At 47.2% G+C, this 15,584-nt stretch overlaps 1 protein-coding gene across 1 annotated transcript in view; it reads right to left on the reverse strand.

Moving 5' to 3' along the window:
• Positions 1-12,849, reverse strand: part of ALPK2 (alpha kinase 2) — a 113,081-nt gene extending 100,232 nt beyond the window's left edge. Inside the window, exons 1-2 of the mRNA XM_061130920.1 lie at positions 12,834-12,849; positions 12,270-12,387 (exon numbers count right to left, since the gene is read on the reverse strand). Of these exons, the coding sequence (XP_060986903.1) occupies positions 12,270-12,387; positions 12,834-12,849 (134 nt within the window). The remainder of the gene's footprint in view (positions 1-12,269; positions 12,388-12,833) is intronic.
• Positions 12,850-15,584: the final 2,735 nt, after the last annotated feature.

Consider the following 15,584-nt stretch of genomic DNA (forward strand, 5'->3'; position numbering starts at 1 on the left):
GGCCTTCTCTCCTCCGGATACAGGGAATGCACCTTTCACAGGGGAGTTTTATCAATAGGACCTGTTTCCGGGAAGAATGGTGATGGGGGGCGGTCAGAATGATCTTTCTGCTTCTTCCATCTTTAAAAATTCCTTCAACTTAAGATCTTTCATATGCCAAGGTATCAAATTTGGGGTGGCGCATCCTACATGCCATCAGCTCTTCCCCCTCCCCTCAGATGAAGATTCGGTAAAGAACACAGCAAATGCACCGTACGCATTGTGTAATTCATCCCACAGAGCTCACTGTCCTGGGTGCTGGGGCTACAGCAGGGAACAGATCAGACAAGTTTCTGCAGCCATGGAACCTACCTTCTAGTTGGGGGGAAACTCTGACAAACAAAAATTTAAATAAATATATATCAGGACTGGAAATAACCCCAGGTGTCCAAGCACGAGATAACAAATTCCAAGAGATCCGAACCATGAAACTCGGGAACATTGCTCAGCCATAAAAGGAGGGAACCACTGATACACCAAATGACAGATGATTCTTGAAATAATTACGTGGCGTGAAAGAAGCCAGATACGAAAGAGTACATGCTCCACGATCTCAATTAATTATAAAAATTCTAGAAAAGGTAAGCGAGTCTCCAGTGACCAAAGCTTGTTGTGTGAGGATGGGGGGGTGGGGAGTGGGTGCAAAGAGGGCCAGAAAGTGGGGATGCAAAGGGGCACGCAGAGGTCCTTTAGGAGAATAAATGTGTCCATTCTCTTGATGGAGGTGATGGTTCCATGGCTGCGTGCGTGTGTCAAAATGCACCAAACTCAACACTTCAAATGTGAAGAGCTCACTGTATGTCTATTACACCTATGCAAAGCTGATAAATTGTGCGTGTGTGTGTGTGCCCGCCCATACGTACATACATTACATCACATGCTACGTGAAGACTGAAGCAAGATCAGGAAGGCAGGACATGCTGGGGGCAGGTGGTGCTATTTTAGACGGCGGGTCAGAGGTCTCGGGTGATTTTGAGCAGAAACCTGAAGGCAGTAAGAGAACTAGCCATGGGGTTATCTGGGGAGAGAATATTCGAGAAGAAGAAAGAGCAAGGACAAGGGTCTTGTGGGAGCACTCTAGACCTGAGTGACACTGGAGCTCAGGGATGGCCCAGAATTTAGTTGATGTTAAAGCTCTGAGCCAAATCATTGCCCCAAGCTTCACATACAGTCTCGCATCTGTTCTGTCTACCTGGGGAGAGTCCATGCCTTTGGCCTGGCTTCTTAACACTTATATAAGCCCTGGTCATTCTAAACTTGCTCTGGAATCACACTAAGATTCTCATTCAAGAATTCCAAGGGCTTCCCTGGTGGCTCAGTGGTAGAGAATCCGCCTGCCAATGCAGGAGACACAGGTTCAATCCCTGATCCAGGAAGATCCCACATGCCAAGGAGCAACTAAGCTCACACACCACAAGTACTGGCCTGCACTCTAGAGCCTCTGCTCTGCAACGAGAAAATCCACTGCAGTGAGAAGCCTGAGCACCACAACGGGAGAGCAGGCCTGTAGCAGCCCCGCTAGCCATAGACAGAGAAAAGTCCGTGCAGCAACGAAGACCCAGCATGGCCAAAAATAAATACATAAAATTAGTAAAAAAAAAAAAAAAAAAAAAAGAATTCCAAGATCTGTTTGGCCCCATCTTCTCTGAAATGGGAGGGTAACCTAATCCCACTTTCACATGCTTATGACTAAGAGTGACTAACAGTATCTAACAAAACACAGAAGACCCTGAAAAAAGTGAACATTTACCTGGCACTTCCTAAGTACCATTTACCCTTTATAGATACAGACATGCTCAATCAAGAAGTAGGGCTAACAGTTGAATCTGGGAGGTTATGACTCTGAAGCCAGCCCTTGTTAAGTACCCATTCATGGCCTTGCAGAGTGCTGCAAATCTCTGATTTGCAGTGGTCCCACATATACCCCTACTGGCCTGGTCCAGGCCTGACCCTGTGCATGGCTGGGACACCTTCCAAATTTGGAGCAGTGCTATAGACTGAATTGTGTCCCTTTCAAATTTATATTTTAAAGCCCTAACTCCCAATATGATGGTGCTTGGTAACAGGGCTTTTGAGAGGTGATTAAGTTTAGGTGATGTCGTAAGGGTGGGGCCCTTGTGACAGGATTAGTGCCTTCACAAGAAGAGATAGCAGAGAGCCTGTCCTCCCCCAACCACTTTCTCTCTCTCTTTCTGCCATGTGAGGAGACAGCAAGAAGGCAGCCATCAGCAAGCCTAGGAGAGGGTCCTCACCAGAACCCCACCTTGCTGGCACCCTGATCTCAAGCCTATGGAACCATGAGAAATAAACTGCTATTGATTAAGCCTCCCAGTCTGTGGTATTTTTGAGCTCATACAGACAAGGTCAACAGAACATGCCAGATCCAAACACCTTTCATATATCAAGTTCATTCCTAGGTTCAAGGGTGGCTCAGGTGTGGTCTGGAAGGGGTCCTGGGAGGGCCCAGAGCATCAGGCTTCCCCACCCACATGTGTGGGACTCAGCCTGAGGCCTGGGCTGATGGCTCAGGAGTTGAGAGGTTGAAGGTGCTGGGATTGGTCCAGCCTTATAGGATTCAGAGAAAGTGAACCGTGCCTGCATTTTGGAGCAGGCAAGCCAGGCAGTCAGAAGTGATGGAGTCTGAGGCAGGGATCCAAGGCAAGCACAGAATTCTAAGACAGTGAAAGGTAGAGGGTTGTGGGGAGGGAAGGAGAGGCTTCCAGGGGTGATGAAGCAAAAGTGAAGGTAAATTTCATGGGAGACCTTTGGCAGGGAGAAAACAGGGCTGGGCTGGTCAGGACAGAAATACCCAACCAAATAGTTCCCAACCAAACTATGTTCTTTGTCCCGTCCCTCCCTGCATCTCCCCTCAGGGCTGAAGCAAAACCCTTCTGGGACTCACAAGACCTGATTCAGTTTCAGTTGCCCTAACTCGCTGTCAAGTAACTTAAAAAAAATTTTTTTTAATATTATTTATTTATTTGGCTGTGCTGGGTCTAAGTTGTAGCACGCAGGATCTTCAATCTTCAGTAAGGCATGCAAAGATCTTTACTGCACATGGGATCTTTTTTTAGTTGCAGTATGTGGAATTTTAGTTCTGGTTCCCTGACCAGGCATGGAACCTGGACCCCCTGCTTTACAAGGCAGAGTCAGCCCGTGGACCACCAGGGATGCCCCTCAGGTAATGTCTCCATGAGGTTCACCTTGAAAGAGGACATCAACGTTGGTCAGGTGATCACTAGTGCTGGAATTTCTGTATCAGCCAGATTCTCCATCCTTCCAACTCTCAGAAATTCACCCCATAATTCTGGGATTACAAAGAAAGAGTGAACCCCAGTTGGCCCATGAACTTCCCTCGTGTTACTGATCTTCTCCAAGTTCCCAGAAGGTGTCAATGGAGGGGCCCTTCCAGAGCCATTCAGCGCGTGCCCAGTTTCCAGGGCACCTTCCTCTGGCTGTCCCACCATCTGGGGAGGGACTCTTGGACTGGTCTGTTACTGAGAGCTGTGGATCTTCCCTGAGAGCCAGCACCATGGTGGGAGCAACCACCCAAGTTCTGTCCCAGGAAAGGGTGAGGGAACACATAAGAAAAGTTGAGCATCCAGTGGCGTGGCCCTGTCACCACCCACTCCGCTGAGACACTCACCTCCGAAGTTAAAACCGGAAAGTGAAGTCGGGCAGCAGATTATCAGCACGGCCTTATCGTCCCGGGGACCAAATGGGTGCTTCTCATGAGGCCCTTGAGACTCACTTAAGAAATGTTTCTGGCAGTGGTCGGAGGAATAGCCACGAAGCACAGCAGCTGAATTCATTCAGGAAGAATGCTGCAGGAGCCCGCCCTGGCTCCATGCTCGGACACAGGGCCTTCCTGGTGCCGGAAGCCCTAGCACTCATCTTTAAGACTTGTGACACCTACTTAAGCTCACGGGAACACAAAGTTCACAAAATGCTTTCCAATCTCGGATGAAATGCCTTTCCCTCTTAGCCAAATTGTAGCAAGGTTCAGTCATCTTTATTTCCACTCGATGAGTCCTTGATCAAACACGTTAATTACATTTTCTGCTCCAAGAGGGAAACAGCAGAGGGGGGAACTGCTGCCAAACTAAGCCGCCTTTCTTACCTCTAAATTGCCCTGTTTTTAATCAGTTCCAAAATTATAGTTCGACGTCCGCCTGCCAATGCAGGAGACACAGGAGGTGCGGGTTCAATCCCTGGGTCAGGAAGATCCCCTGGAGGAGGAACTGGCAACCCACTCCAATATTCTTGCCTGAAAAATCCCACGGACAGAGGAGTCTAGCAGGCTACATTCCAAAGGGTAGCAAAGAGTCAGACACGATTGAGCATGAGCACGGCTTGGCAGGTTGGGGAACGTGTTCAAATTGCACAAAGTAACAATTATTTAAAGAGTATTCTAAATTCTTGGCATGTGTTGATTTAATCCCTGGGTCAACCCTATAAAGCAGATACTATCTTTACCCCTATTTTATAAGTGAGGAAATGGTGACCCAGAGAGCTTAAGTAACTTGCCCAAAATGATATGGCTTGTAAGAGGCAGATCTGGGATTTAAATCCGTATTCAGTTTTGGATTCAAATCCTTGCTTTCAGTGGTGGATACAATCTCCTGTCCTTTGTAAGTGAAGGTGATGGTGACCCTTCTACCTTTAGCAGGATGTGTGCCTTGAGGTGTTTCTTCCTAGAATAAAGATATTTGCATTTTTTAATTAAATATTTTATTATTTTTGGCTGCCTCGAGTCTTAGTTTTCAGCATGCAGGGTCTTTCCTCGTGGAGCGTACACTTCTCTCTAGCTGTGGTGCAGACTCTGGGGTGTGCGGGCTCAGTAGCTGTGGTGTGTGGGCTCAGGTGCCCGAGGCATGTGGGATCTTAGTTCCCCAACCAGGGCTCCAAGCCAGGTCCTCTCTATTGGAAGGTGGATTCTTAACCACTGGACCACCAGGGAAGTCCCCGGAGTGGAGGTATTCTTCACTGACTGACCTCTTCTCATTTGCCCAACCTCATTCACAACCAACAACTCATGTTTCTGAGATGTCTGAGAAAGAATTTGGGTTTCCCTGTGTATAGAGATAGGCTGAGGGCCCCTTGAAGGCCAAAGTTAGGCTCAGACAACAAGCACTTATGAACAACCCTCTGCCAGCTACAAACCAGAGTGGCTTCAGGAATTTAACAGTGTCCTAAGGCTCCTAGCATCTGTCCATCCAGGCATGAGGAAAAACTGAGAAGACCCAGACTTCACTGAAGTCATAGGTTCCACCTTTTAAAAACCATCCAAACAGGGTTTACAGGGTTTTACTCTATCAATATATATGATAGAAACAGCTTCAATCCTGTGATTAGGTTATAGCTCTCCTGCTCCATTTTCTTCTTGTCTTTGAAAATTCTCAACTGATTCTAACACTTTCACAATTATGCATATAAAATTATTCTGGCTCTAAACACACTTGGCTAGGACAAAGTAATTCTTTCAGATTAATTCTGGGAATACAAGACTTTCAGGGAGTGTTAACTGCTAACTAGAAACAACTAAATTTGTTGCAGTGACCTGTACACTCCACCGATCATTTTGCATAAATCATCTCAGTACATCATCACAAACACCCATTTTACAGATGAAGAAACTGAAGCTCAGAGAAGTTAACTGACTTGCTTAAGGTCACATAAATCACAAGCAGCAAAACTTATTATTAAACTCCTGCCCGCCAAGACAGGAGACATAATGAGATGTGGATTTGATTCCTGGGTCAGGAAGATCCCCTGCAAGATGGCATGGCAAACCACTCCAGTATTCTTGCCTGGAGAATCCCATGGACAGAGGAACCTAGTGGGCTGAAGTCCACAGGGTCACAAAGAGTTGGACACGACTGCAGCGACATATCATGAGATAGAGTAGACGACAAAATGTGGCCACTGATTCCTTTCACTCGGTTATGTACACCATGCTGCAATGTGACATTTCTACTCTACTGTTCAAGAAGTGGCATTTCTCTTCCTGTCTCTTGACTCTGGTCTGGCCCCATAACTTGCTTTGGCCCAGAGAACGTGGAGGGGGTGGTGTTGGGATGGAGCTCAACAGGAACATTTCCTGGAGCTTTCTCCATATTGCTCCCCTGAGACCCACGTATAGGAAGCCAGTTCTAACCAATTGGAGGATCAGAGAGAGTCCAGCATGAACTGCCAGACCTCCTGGTGAAGCCACCTTGGACCTCCCAGCCCAGCCAAGCCTCAGACTGACTCAAGTCCATGAGTGTGCACGAGTGAGTCAGGCAGTATCCACCACTGCCAGCCCACAGAGTTGGGAGAACGAACCAGCTGCTGCTGCTTCAGGGCGCTCTGTTTTGGGGTGGTTGATGACACCATTTCTCAGCGTCAGCACTACTGGCATTATAGAATGGGTGGTATTTCATTGTGGGGCATCGCCCTGAGCAATATCCAACGTCCAGCAGCATCCTTGGCCTCTATCCGCCAGATGCTGGAAGCACCCCTTCCCGGCCGTGACAATCGAAAACACCTCCAGACATGGCCAGATGTTCCCTGGTGTCAAAACACATAAGTGACTCAGGAAACACTCAGATGGAATTTTTTTCCCTTCAAAATATTGAGCAATCAATGCCCAGTTTGGGGCAGCATTGGAAAACGTTCTTTGCCCCTGGACCCACTGATGCCTCCCAGGTGGCCTGGATGGAGTCAGCTGGTATCTTGGGAACAGCACTCTGGTTATCAGGGGGAAAAACGGTCAGTCCTATACTAAGTAGGTGAGGGGCAGCATTTTTTAAAGAATGCTCAGACACATCACGTATTAGTGTTCTAGAGTGGACAAAACAAACGGCCTCACAGAGAGCAGCGCAAAACAACAACAATGTGCTCCTTCACTGTTCTGGTGGCCGGGAAGTCCAAAATCACGGTGTCAGCAGGGCCACACCGAAGGGATGTCCCTCTGAAGGCTCGGGAAGAATCTCTCCTCGCCCCTCACCCTTGGGGGGCCGCCGGCAGGCCTGGGCTTCTCCCTCCTCACAGCGGCACCATGCCAGTCTCTGCCTGTCTTCACCCGGCCGTCTCCCTCTCTGTGTCTCTGCTTTCTCTCTGTATAAAGGTACCAGTCAGAGCCTATATTCATCTAAGGATGATCTTATCTTAAATAATTACATCTGCAAAGACCCTATTTTTGGGCTTCCCTAGAGGCTCAGTGGTCATGAATCCACCTGCCAATGCAGGAGACATGGGTTCGATCCTCAGTCCAGGAAGATCCCACATGCCTCAGAGCAACCGGGCCCATGTGCCACAAACACTGAGCCTGCACCCTGGAGCCTATGCTCCGCAACAAAAGAAGCCACCGCAGTGAGGAGCCCAAACGCTGGAACCAGACAATAAAGCCAGCGCAGCAACGAAGACCCAGCCTAGCTGAAAACAAATGAATAAATAAAGAGCCCTGAGCTCCTGGTATTGGGGCGGGGGGAAAGACTATTTCCAAACAAGGTCACACTCTGAGGTTCCAGGTGAACATGAATATGGGGGGCCCTATTCAACCCACACACATATGAACAGACTGCTTGTGGTGACTGCAGTTCTCCCGGCCACTGTCCCCACCAGGTCCTCTACAGGGTCCATCTCCAGACCAGCCAACGCCAGGGCTGAGCCGATGAGAGAGCGAGCGGGGCTGCTTCCCGTCCCTCTGACCGGGGGCTCCTGCCCTGGCCTCTGCCTCCCCTCCCTCCTGCTTCACTCTTAACCTAGACTTGCCCTCATCACTGCTGGATGGGACCATGACCAACCAAAGAGGCCTCCACACTGTGGAGACGAGCGTCTCTCTCTAGGTGTGGGTTCCTAGGCACATTTTCATCTGTTGCTTCGCTGCTTGTCTTTAAACTCCATTCATAAGAGACCACAGTTCCCAGTTTGTATGTATATTGCTACTTGCTTTCATGATGAGGTAGAAACCATCTAATTGCATTTTCTTCCCCTCCTCCCAACTGCTACATCTTTATTTTTAAAGATCTTTTGAAGTCCATTCTTAAAGTCCTTACTGAATTGGTTACAATACTGCTTCTGTTCCATATTTTGGTTTTTTGGCCACGAGGCATGTGGGTGGGATCTTCGTTCCCCATCCAGGGATCAAAACCACACCCCTTGCATTAGAAGGCAAACTCTCAACCACTGGACCACCAGGGAAGTCCCAACCCCTATATCTCAAGGGGTGGAAAATGCTTTCATGCTACAGGGCAAGCTATACTGCTATTATTGATGCTTCTGTCTCTCAGAACACTTTCTTGGCTTTCCATGTCTTTTGTCTGCCAAGCACTTGACCTGCGGTAATGGAAAGGTCACAACAGCACTGATCAATCTCTCCAGATAGCCTTATTTGCCATAAATACACAGTTTCACAGGATTAGAGTGATACGAGGAGAATGCAGGAGGAATGTGGGGAGAAGTGCTACCGAGCTGAGGAAAGAGGGAAGATGAGAATGTGGATAAACACGGCAGCAGGGCCCATAGCCTCACAGCAGAAGTGCAGATGGGACATTAAGCCAGGAAAAGCCCTTGGGAAACACAGAAACAAATATCTAAGAACTCAGATTTAATGACTGAAAGACTAAACTCAGGTAGGTAAAGTATTTTTCTTTGGGAAACTAAAAGGTAATCTGGCAATTAATGGTACATTGATAATGTCAAAAAAAAATTCAAGATTAATATGGTTATTAACGACTAACTTTCAGTCTTTGAAAGACATTTGCACAAAATCCTATTCATTTTCCTAACCAGCACTTCATATATGGATAGAAGTCAAACTACTTTACAGATGCATATTTTCAGATTAAAGCATTTTGCATCTTGGACAACATATTGGAATCACCTGGACTGGGGATTGACTTTGTCAAGGCTGAAGGACGAGTGTTAGTGGGTTTATTGCCCTGCTCATGGGCAGTTACAGCTCAGAACTCCAAGTATAGGACACCAGATCTTTTAAAGATTATTAGTGTCCAACATATTTACCACTAAGCGGGGGGGAAAAATAGGAGCCACATCTATTATCATATTGCTGTTCAGTTGCTCGGTCGGGTCCAACTCTTGTGACCCCATGGGCTGCAGCATGCCAGGCCTCCCTGTCCTTCACCATCATGTTGCCCTACATTCGTCTGCATTAGGACCGAATACTGTTCCCTGAAGCGGGGCTACCTTTCAAATGGCAGGAACTTGGAAAGAGTGCATTCAGTCACATTAAACTTTTCATTTTTAGAGTGAATCACTGCCCTGCTGAACTTTAGAGCAGAGAATGAGAGCCCCTGACCTTCCACAGTGCTAGCTCCCTTGCTAAGCTCCTCTTTCCTATGTTGTGTTTCTCCCCTTGTAACCCACCCATCTGCCCCGGGTTTCACCATGGCTACCCCTCAACTCCTAACACCCCACAAAATGTTTGGTTTGTCTATATTCCTCAGTGTGTACAAACAACAATTAGCAAATCTCAGTTCCTAAATGGTATTCCATCAGTAAAAGGATACACATTGATCTTCTCTCCTGGTTATAAAGTGAGTATAAGGTTTTAGTTTAGTGTAAGACCCAAATTAATCAATCAAGAAATATGTATTGAGTGCTCAGAGGCACAAAGATAGGAGTGGAACACATACGAAATACAGTGTGTAGGCCCTCAAGGATCTTACTATCTAGACCAAGGGCTGGCAAACTATGGTCCACGGGCCAAATCTGGCCCCCAACTGCTTCTACAAATAAAGCTTTATTGGAACACCACCATGATCTTTTGGGGGATTTTGGGGGGTTTTTGTTTGTTTGTTTCATTTTTTGGGTCTATGGCTGCTTTGAGCACTATGATGGCAGAGTGATAGAGACTGTCTGGACTTCAAAGCCAGAAATATTTACTATCTGGCCCTTTATAGATAAAGTTTGCCAATGCTGATATAAGCAAACGAATAACCACAACCACAAATATCTATAGGATAGATACATAGATGTATTAACAGGAAACAGTGAGGGTTCCTGCCATCAGGAGGTGCACAGCCTACTGAGCAAGCATCAGTTCTGAGCAGGAAATAACTGCCCAACGGGAGGCCTGTGCAAAGGAGATGAGGCCGTTTGAGGATGCCTGAGGCTGGACAGATCCAGGTGACAGAACTGCCCGCGGGTCAGACAGGCAGCGGGCTCCCCGGTGGCTCAGCGGGTAAAGAAGCCGCCTGCAGTGCAGGAGACCCCGGTGTGGTCCTGGGGCGGGAAGAGCCTCCTGAGAAGAGACAGTCTATCCACTCCAGTCACCTTGCCTGGAGAATCACCAGGGACAGAAGAGCCTGGCGGGCTCCAGTCCATGGGGTCGCAGAGAGTCGGACACGAGTGGGCGGCTAAGCACAGCACAGGGGATTCTCAGCCGACCGGGGTGAAGAGGAAGGTGAGGAGAGCCTCGACAGAGTGGAACGAAGAGGCAGGAAGCCCAACCCATGGCTGCGGGCCGGTGGCGGCCAGCGGGCTGCCTCCCAGTACTTGGATCATGAGGGGAAGGCGGCATGGTTTGTTCACCGCTTGTCTTTCTTGATGGACTTGAGGTTTTCCAAGCAATGCTCATGCTGTTCACCTCGACTCAGGCATTAAGCTACATGCCTGCCATATAGTAGCTGCATGATGAATATCATATAAAAATTAAATAATAAACGTGAGGTTTTCAAGGGCTAAGGTCTCTCTTGGTAAATGTCACGCTGCACTTGAAACTATGTGGCTTATTTTTAGGTATCTTTTGATATTGATTTCTAACCTAATTCCACAGTGATAAGAGAACAGACTCTGTATGATTTCATTATCTTTGGACCATGAAATTTTTACATGTTACAAATTTACATTGTTTTATGTCCCTGGATATATTATTCCAGTGTCTCCTGGTTTATAGTCTATGGGAACTTGAATAGAATTTGTATCCTGCTGTTGTGTGAAAACTATATAAATCTTAATCATGTTGAATTGGTTCGTAGTGCTTTTCAGGTCTCCTATATCCTTCTATTTTTCTATCTGTTCATTCTATTAATTTTTGAGAGTTTGACATTGAAACTCCCAACTAAAAATCTTAAATTATCTACTTAAAAAAATAACTGTAATATACAAACTATATATAACTTTGTTCTGTATTTTCCAAACCTCCTATAAATGTGTTATCATACTTTCATAATTTAGAAAAAAATTTTTAAGAAATATTAATTTTTTTAAAAACTAAATAATAAACAAATGAATGGATGTCTCAAATACCAGGTTAGATAGGCTGCAGGCCAGCTGAGTCAAGCATTTCAACCATGGTAAAGTGACCTCTGACCTTACTTTGAAACAAAAGCAAAGATCAGAGATTAAGAAAGCTTTTATTGAGCAACTACTATATAACAAGCCTTTTACAAGCATTACATCCTTTAATTCATTCAGCCACCCTTTGATGGATGAAAAAGCTGAGTTTCAGAGACGTAAGGGAACTGGCCAAGATCACACAGCCCGAACACGGCAGAGCTGAAATGCAAACCCAAGCCTTCAGTTTGTTGTTTTCAGCTCCAAGGCTGCTGGCACACACCCATGCCTCTCAGCCATTTTCACACCACACTCCGCAGACCACAGTCTCCTCAGAGCCACCGTGCGGGACATGAGACCAGTTTGGCTGCGCTGGGGAACGGGAGCCACCCAGCTTCAGCCAGAGGAGTTCTTTTCTCCACCTCACACGCGACGCTTCCTGACTTCACCCCAAGCACACAGTTCTTGTGGGAACGAAAAAGAATGAGAAACCACGGTACCGGGCCACACCACTTCCTCAAAGCAGGCCAGGAGGTCCCGTTTCCAGCCTCAACTTCACCACCGACTTGCTGCGGGATCCGAGCCCATCACCTCTTCCTTCGATTCTTACACAAGAAATGCTGGATGACAGATGATGAAATCCCATGGTGCTTCTGAACTTTCCAGAGAGGACAAGACTTTCAAAAGAGCTTATTCAATGAATGAAAATGCCTGGGCCACCTTGAGTGAGATTCTAAATAAAGCTGTAATGTACCATCCATGGCAGCAATTAGAGGAGGGTGATGAGTTACCAGGCAGAGTTTAGCTGTCTTTGCTGGAGGCCGTCGATCGCATCTAATGGGACTCAAGAAGCAAACACGAGCCAGTCTTTTGACCTTACCTGATAGTAACCAGCACACGACAGAACATGGGGAGCTTAGTTAACAGTCCACTGAGGCACACCCACTTACCAACAGAGGTGTAACACGTGAACATACTGGTTCTCGAAGGATTCGTAACTGGAGACACTGCCACACTCATCTATGGTGCGACCATTCTTGTACCAAGTTACCTCTGGCTTGGGCTGGCCTGATGATAAAGAAATAAGAATATTCTTATGACGTGAAGTATCTTTGGAAAATCATAAAGCTATCAATAAGAATGGATGATAAACAATAGGGATAAGCATGATGGACATGTCATTGGGGAACGGAAAAGCCTGTTGTCGTTGATAAAAAACGCATCCTTCAGTAAGCACTCTTGGGCATGTTACGTGCCTAAGAGGATGCTGGGCTGGAGTGGGGGCGGGGGGAGCACACAAAATGAAAAGTGCTGCTCCTAATCTGGAGAAACTATTAGGAGGGCTTCCCTGGTGGCTCAGGGACAAAGCATCCACCGGCCAATGCAGGAGACGTGGGCTCAAGCCCTGGTCCAGGAAGATCCCACATGCCTTGGAGCAACTCAGCCTGTGCGCCACAGCTAGTGAGCCTGTGCTCGGGAGGCCGGGAGGGGCAGCTACTGAGTCCACGGGTCACAGCTCCCGAGGCCCATGCGCCCTACAGCCCGTGCTTCACGACAAGAGAAGCCGCCGCGATGAGGAGCCCCTGCCCGCTGCAGCCAGAGAGAAGCCGGTGCAGTGATGAAGACCCAGCACAGCCGTAAATAAATAAGTAAATAACTTCCTGAAAGACCGAGTGTCCTTTACTATTTATTTTTAAAAAAGAAGCTATTGAGAAAAATTATCTACAACTAAGAAATAAGGCAAAAATGTGGATGGTATCTTGCTTCAATGTCACATGGGACAAAGGTCCATCTCAGAGTTATCTAGGGGAATGCAGTCTGCTTGATCGATGATTACTATTGATTACAATCCCCAGACTTAAAGTTACATATAAACTTACAGATTTTTATTCAATAGAGATGCAAATAATCTCCACAGAGCAGACATGATAACCCCACAAATTACAGTTGATGGCCCTGTAGGACATTAACCAGTGTTCTAACTCAGCAATCTTATCCTGACATTCGTGCATTAAGTTGCCTATAAACACCCAATTCCTCAAATGCGCTGTGACCAGGTCTTGATATTTTTTGGTTCCCTGTTTACTCAAAGAATTGAGGGACCTTCTCTGTGGTCCAGTGGATCAGAAATCCCCTTCCAAAGCAGGGAGTACATGTTGGATCCCTGGTCAGGGAACTAAGATCGCACATGCCTCTTGGACAAAAAAAAACAGAACATAAAACAGAAGCAATCTTGTAACAAATTCAGTAAAGACTTATAAAAAAATGTTCCATGTGAAATAGTGGAAGAATAGGTCCGAAAAAAAAGAAAAGAATGGAATAAAATCTTTAACGTTCACTCCATATTTGCATGGGAATCACTTTACCTTTTTGAAAATTATACCTTAATGGTGCTCAGAGTTGCCTGTATGTTAAAAGAACAAAGAACAAAGCAGACGAGCTGAAACCATGTCTTCCTGAGGAGGAAGGAGTCTGGAATGTAGGTTTCCCAGGCTGGCGCTGCGATGACGTGTGACTAATGTTATCACAGAAATGGACCTACGCTTTCCCCCTCAGAAGGGGTTCACCCTTCCCCTGGTGATCGTTAACCGGATAGACTGCTAATGGGCTAATCTGGTAAAGGCCCTCAGGAATTCCATTCACCCCTTGGAATTTTTTCCCCCTTGTGACCGACAGGGCAGGAAGGTATCCAGTGTGGACCAGAGCTTTCTCACCAGCTCCCACGTCGCTGAAAACATATAAAATGTGCCACCTCTACTGGAGGAAAACCTGGTATTTGGGAGCAATACCTTCTCACCAGGGAAGCCCTCTTCTCTCTCTCTAGGTCTCATCTAAGTTGGGGTCTCCCAGCTGTGCTCCCCACCGCCTCTTCCTCCAAGCAGGCACCCACCTAGTCAGTCCCTGGAGCAGGCAGCAGACACACCTGCACGCAGGGACGTATCTCCAGCAGCTGCCTGGCTGAATCTCTTTCAAGCAAATGACTAAACCACCAAAAAAAAAAAAAAAAAAAGAGCTTCCCTGAAAAACCATCAGGGAAGCTGCTGATCATATTTCATTTCTGCCTGTTCTAATCAGACTCGTGTTCCCCTTGCGGTCAGTTTTACCCGATTTCTTCTTAGGAAGCGTTTAATCGCTCCTCTTGGGCGTGTTCCTGAATTTGCGGAAGCCATGACAGCAAGTATGCCTAAGCTGCGCCTGGGGGACTCATTCTGATCTCTGGGGCTCCAGTGTTTCATTTCAGGAGTAATCAGGGCTGACTGAATCCCCCAGCTTCCTACTGGCTGACCGTTTTTTTCCCTTCGTGTGGTACAGAGCTGCATAATCGGCCCCAGAGGAGACTTGTGCGGGGAAGTGGTATCTTGTACCTTGTGGGTGGTTCTCTTTTCTCCTTCTACTTGCTGGAAACCTAACCTGAAAATCCTACCCGTGTTTTTTAAGCCTACCTGCAGGTCGCTTATTGAAAGCCACCTGCAGAACATTTCACAAGTATCTGGCTTATGTGTGTGGGGACCGGTATCCAACGAGAGGGCCCATCCAAACCCTGGGCTTCCTAGGGAGACAGGGGGCTACTCTGAAGGCTTGACAGTGAGCCCAAGCCCGTCTCTCCATCTGGACGGCTGTGGACAAACACCAGGCCAGAGTGGGTGCTGTCCTCTCGGCTTGGGGACTCGGGTGCACGGTCCTACACCCAAAGACCCAGAACGGAAGGTGAGACTTTATTGCAACTTCTGCTGAGGAAGCGGAGCCGTTTTAGAGACTGACTCTTCTCCTCTCTGGACTTAGAAAAAGGGATAAAGGGGTGAAGAGTTTTCTTTCATCCTCTAGACAAGACTACCAGTGCCTCCATATTTTCAAGGGTAGACATAATCCGAGAAAGAGAAGAAAACAACTCACAAGGGACCAAATCCTGCTTCCCTGCCCAGCCACTTTGCTTGTTTTCTTTTAATACCACATCCCAGGGACTTCCCCGGTGGCCCAGTGGTTAAGACTCCACGCTGCCAGTGCAGAGGGCATGGGTTCAATCCCTGGTCGGGTAACTAAGATCCCACATGCCATGTGGTGGAGCCTAGGGATAAATAAAGAAGTGATAAATCCCCTTTCCCAGGGTGAAAGCTGTGGACCAGCTCTGGGTTATTTATTCTCCAGGCAGGGGGATTTCCAGCTCCCTGATCTCACGCTCTCTCCACTGGGCGTATTTGTCTTAGTTTTAACCTTTTCACTGCTGACCGGCAGAGCTGAAAAAGGCAAACAGTGGGGAGATGAAT

Source organism: Dama dama, chromosome 27 (assembly GCF_033118175.1).
Source record: "Dama dama isolate Ldn47 chromosome 27, ASM3311817v1, whole genome shotgun sequence".
Taxonomy (NCBI): Eukaryota; Metazoa; Chordata; class Mammalia; order Artiodactyla; family Cervidae; genus Dama; species Dama dama.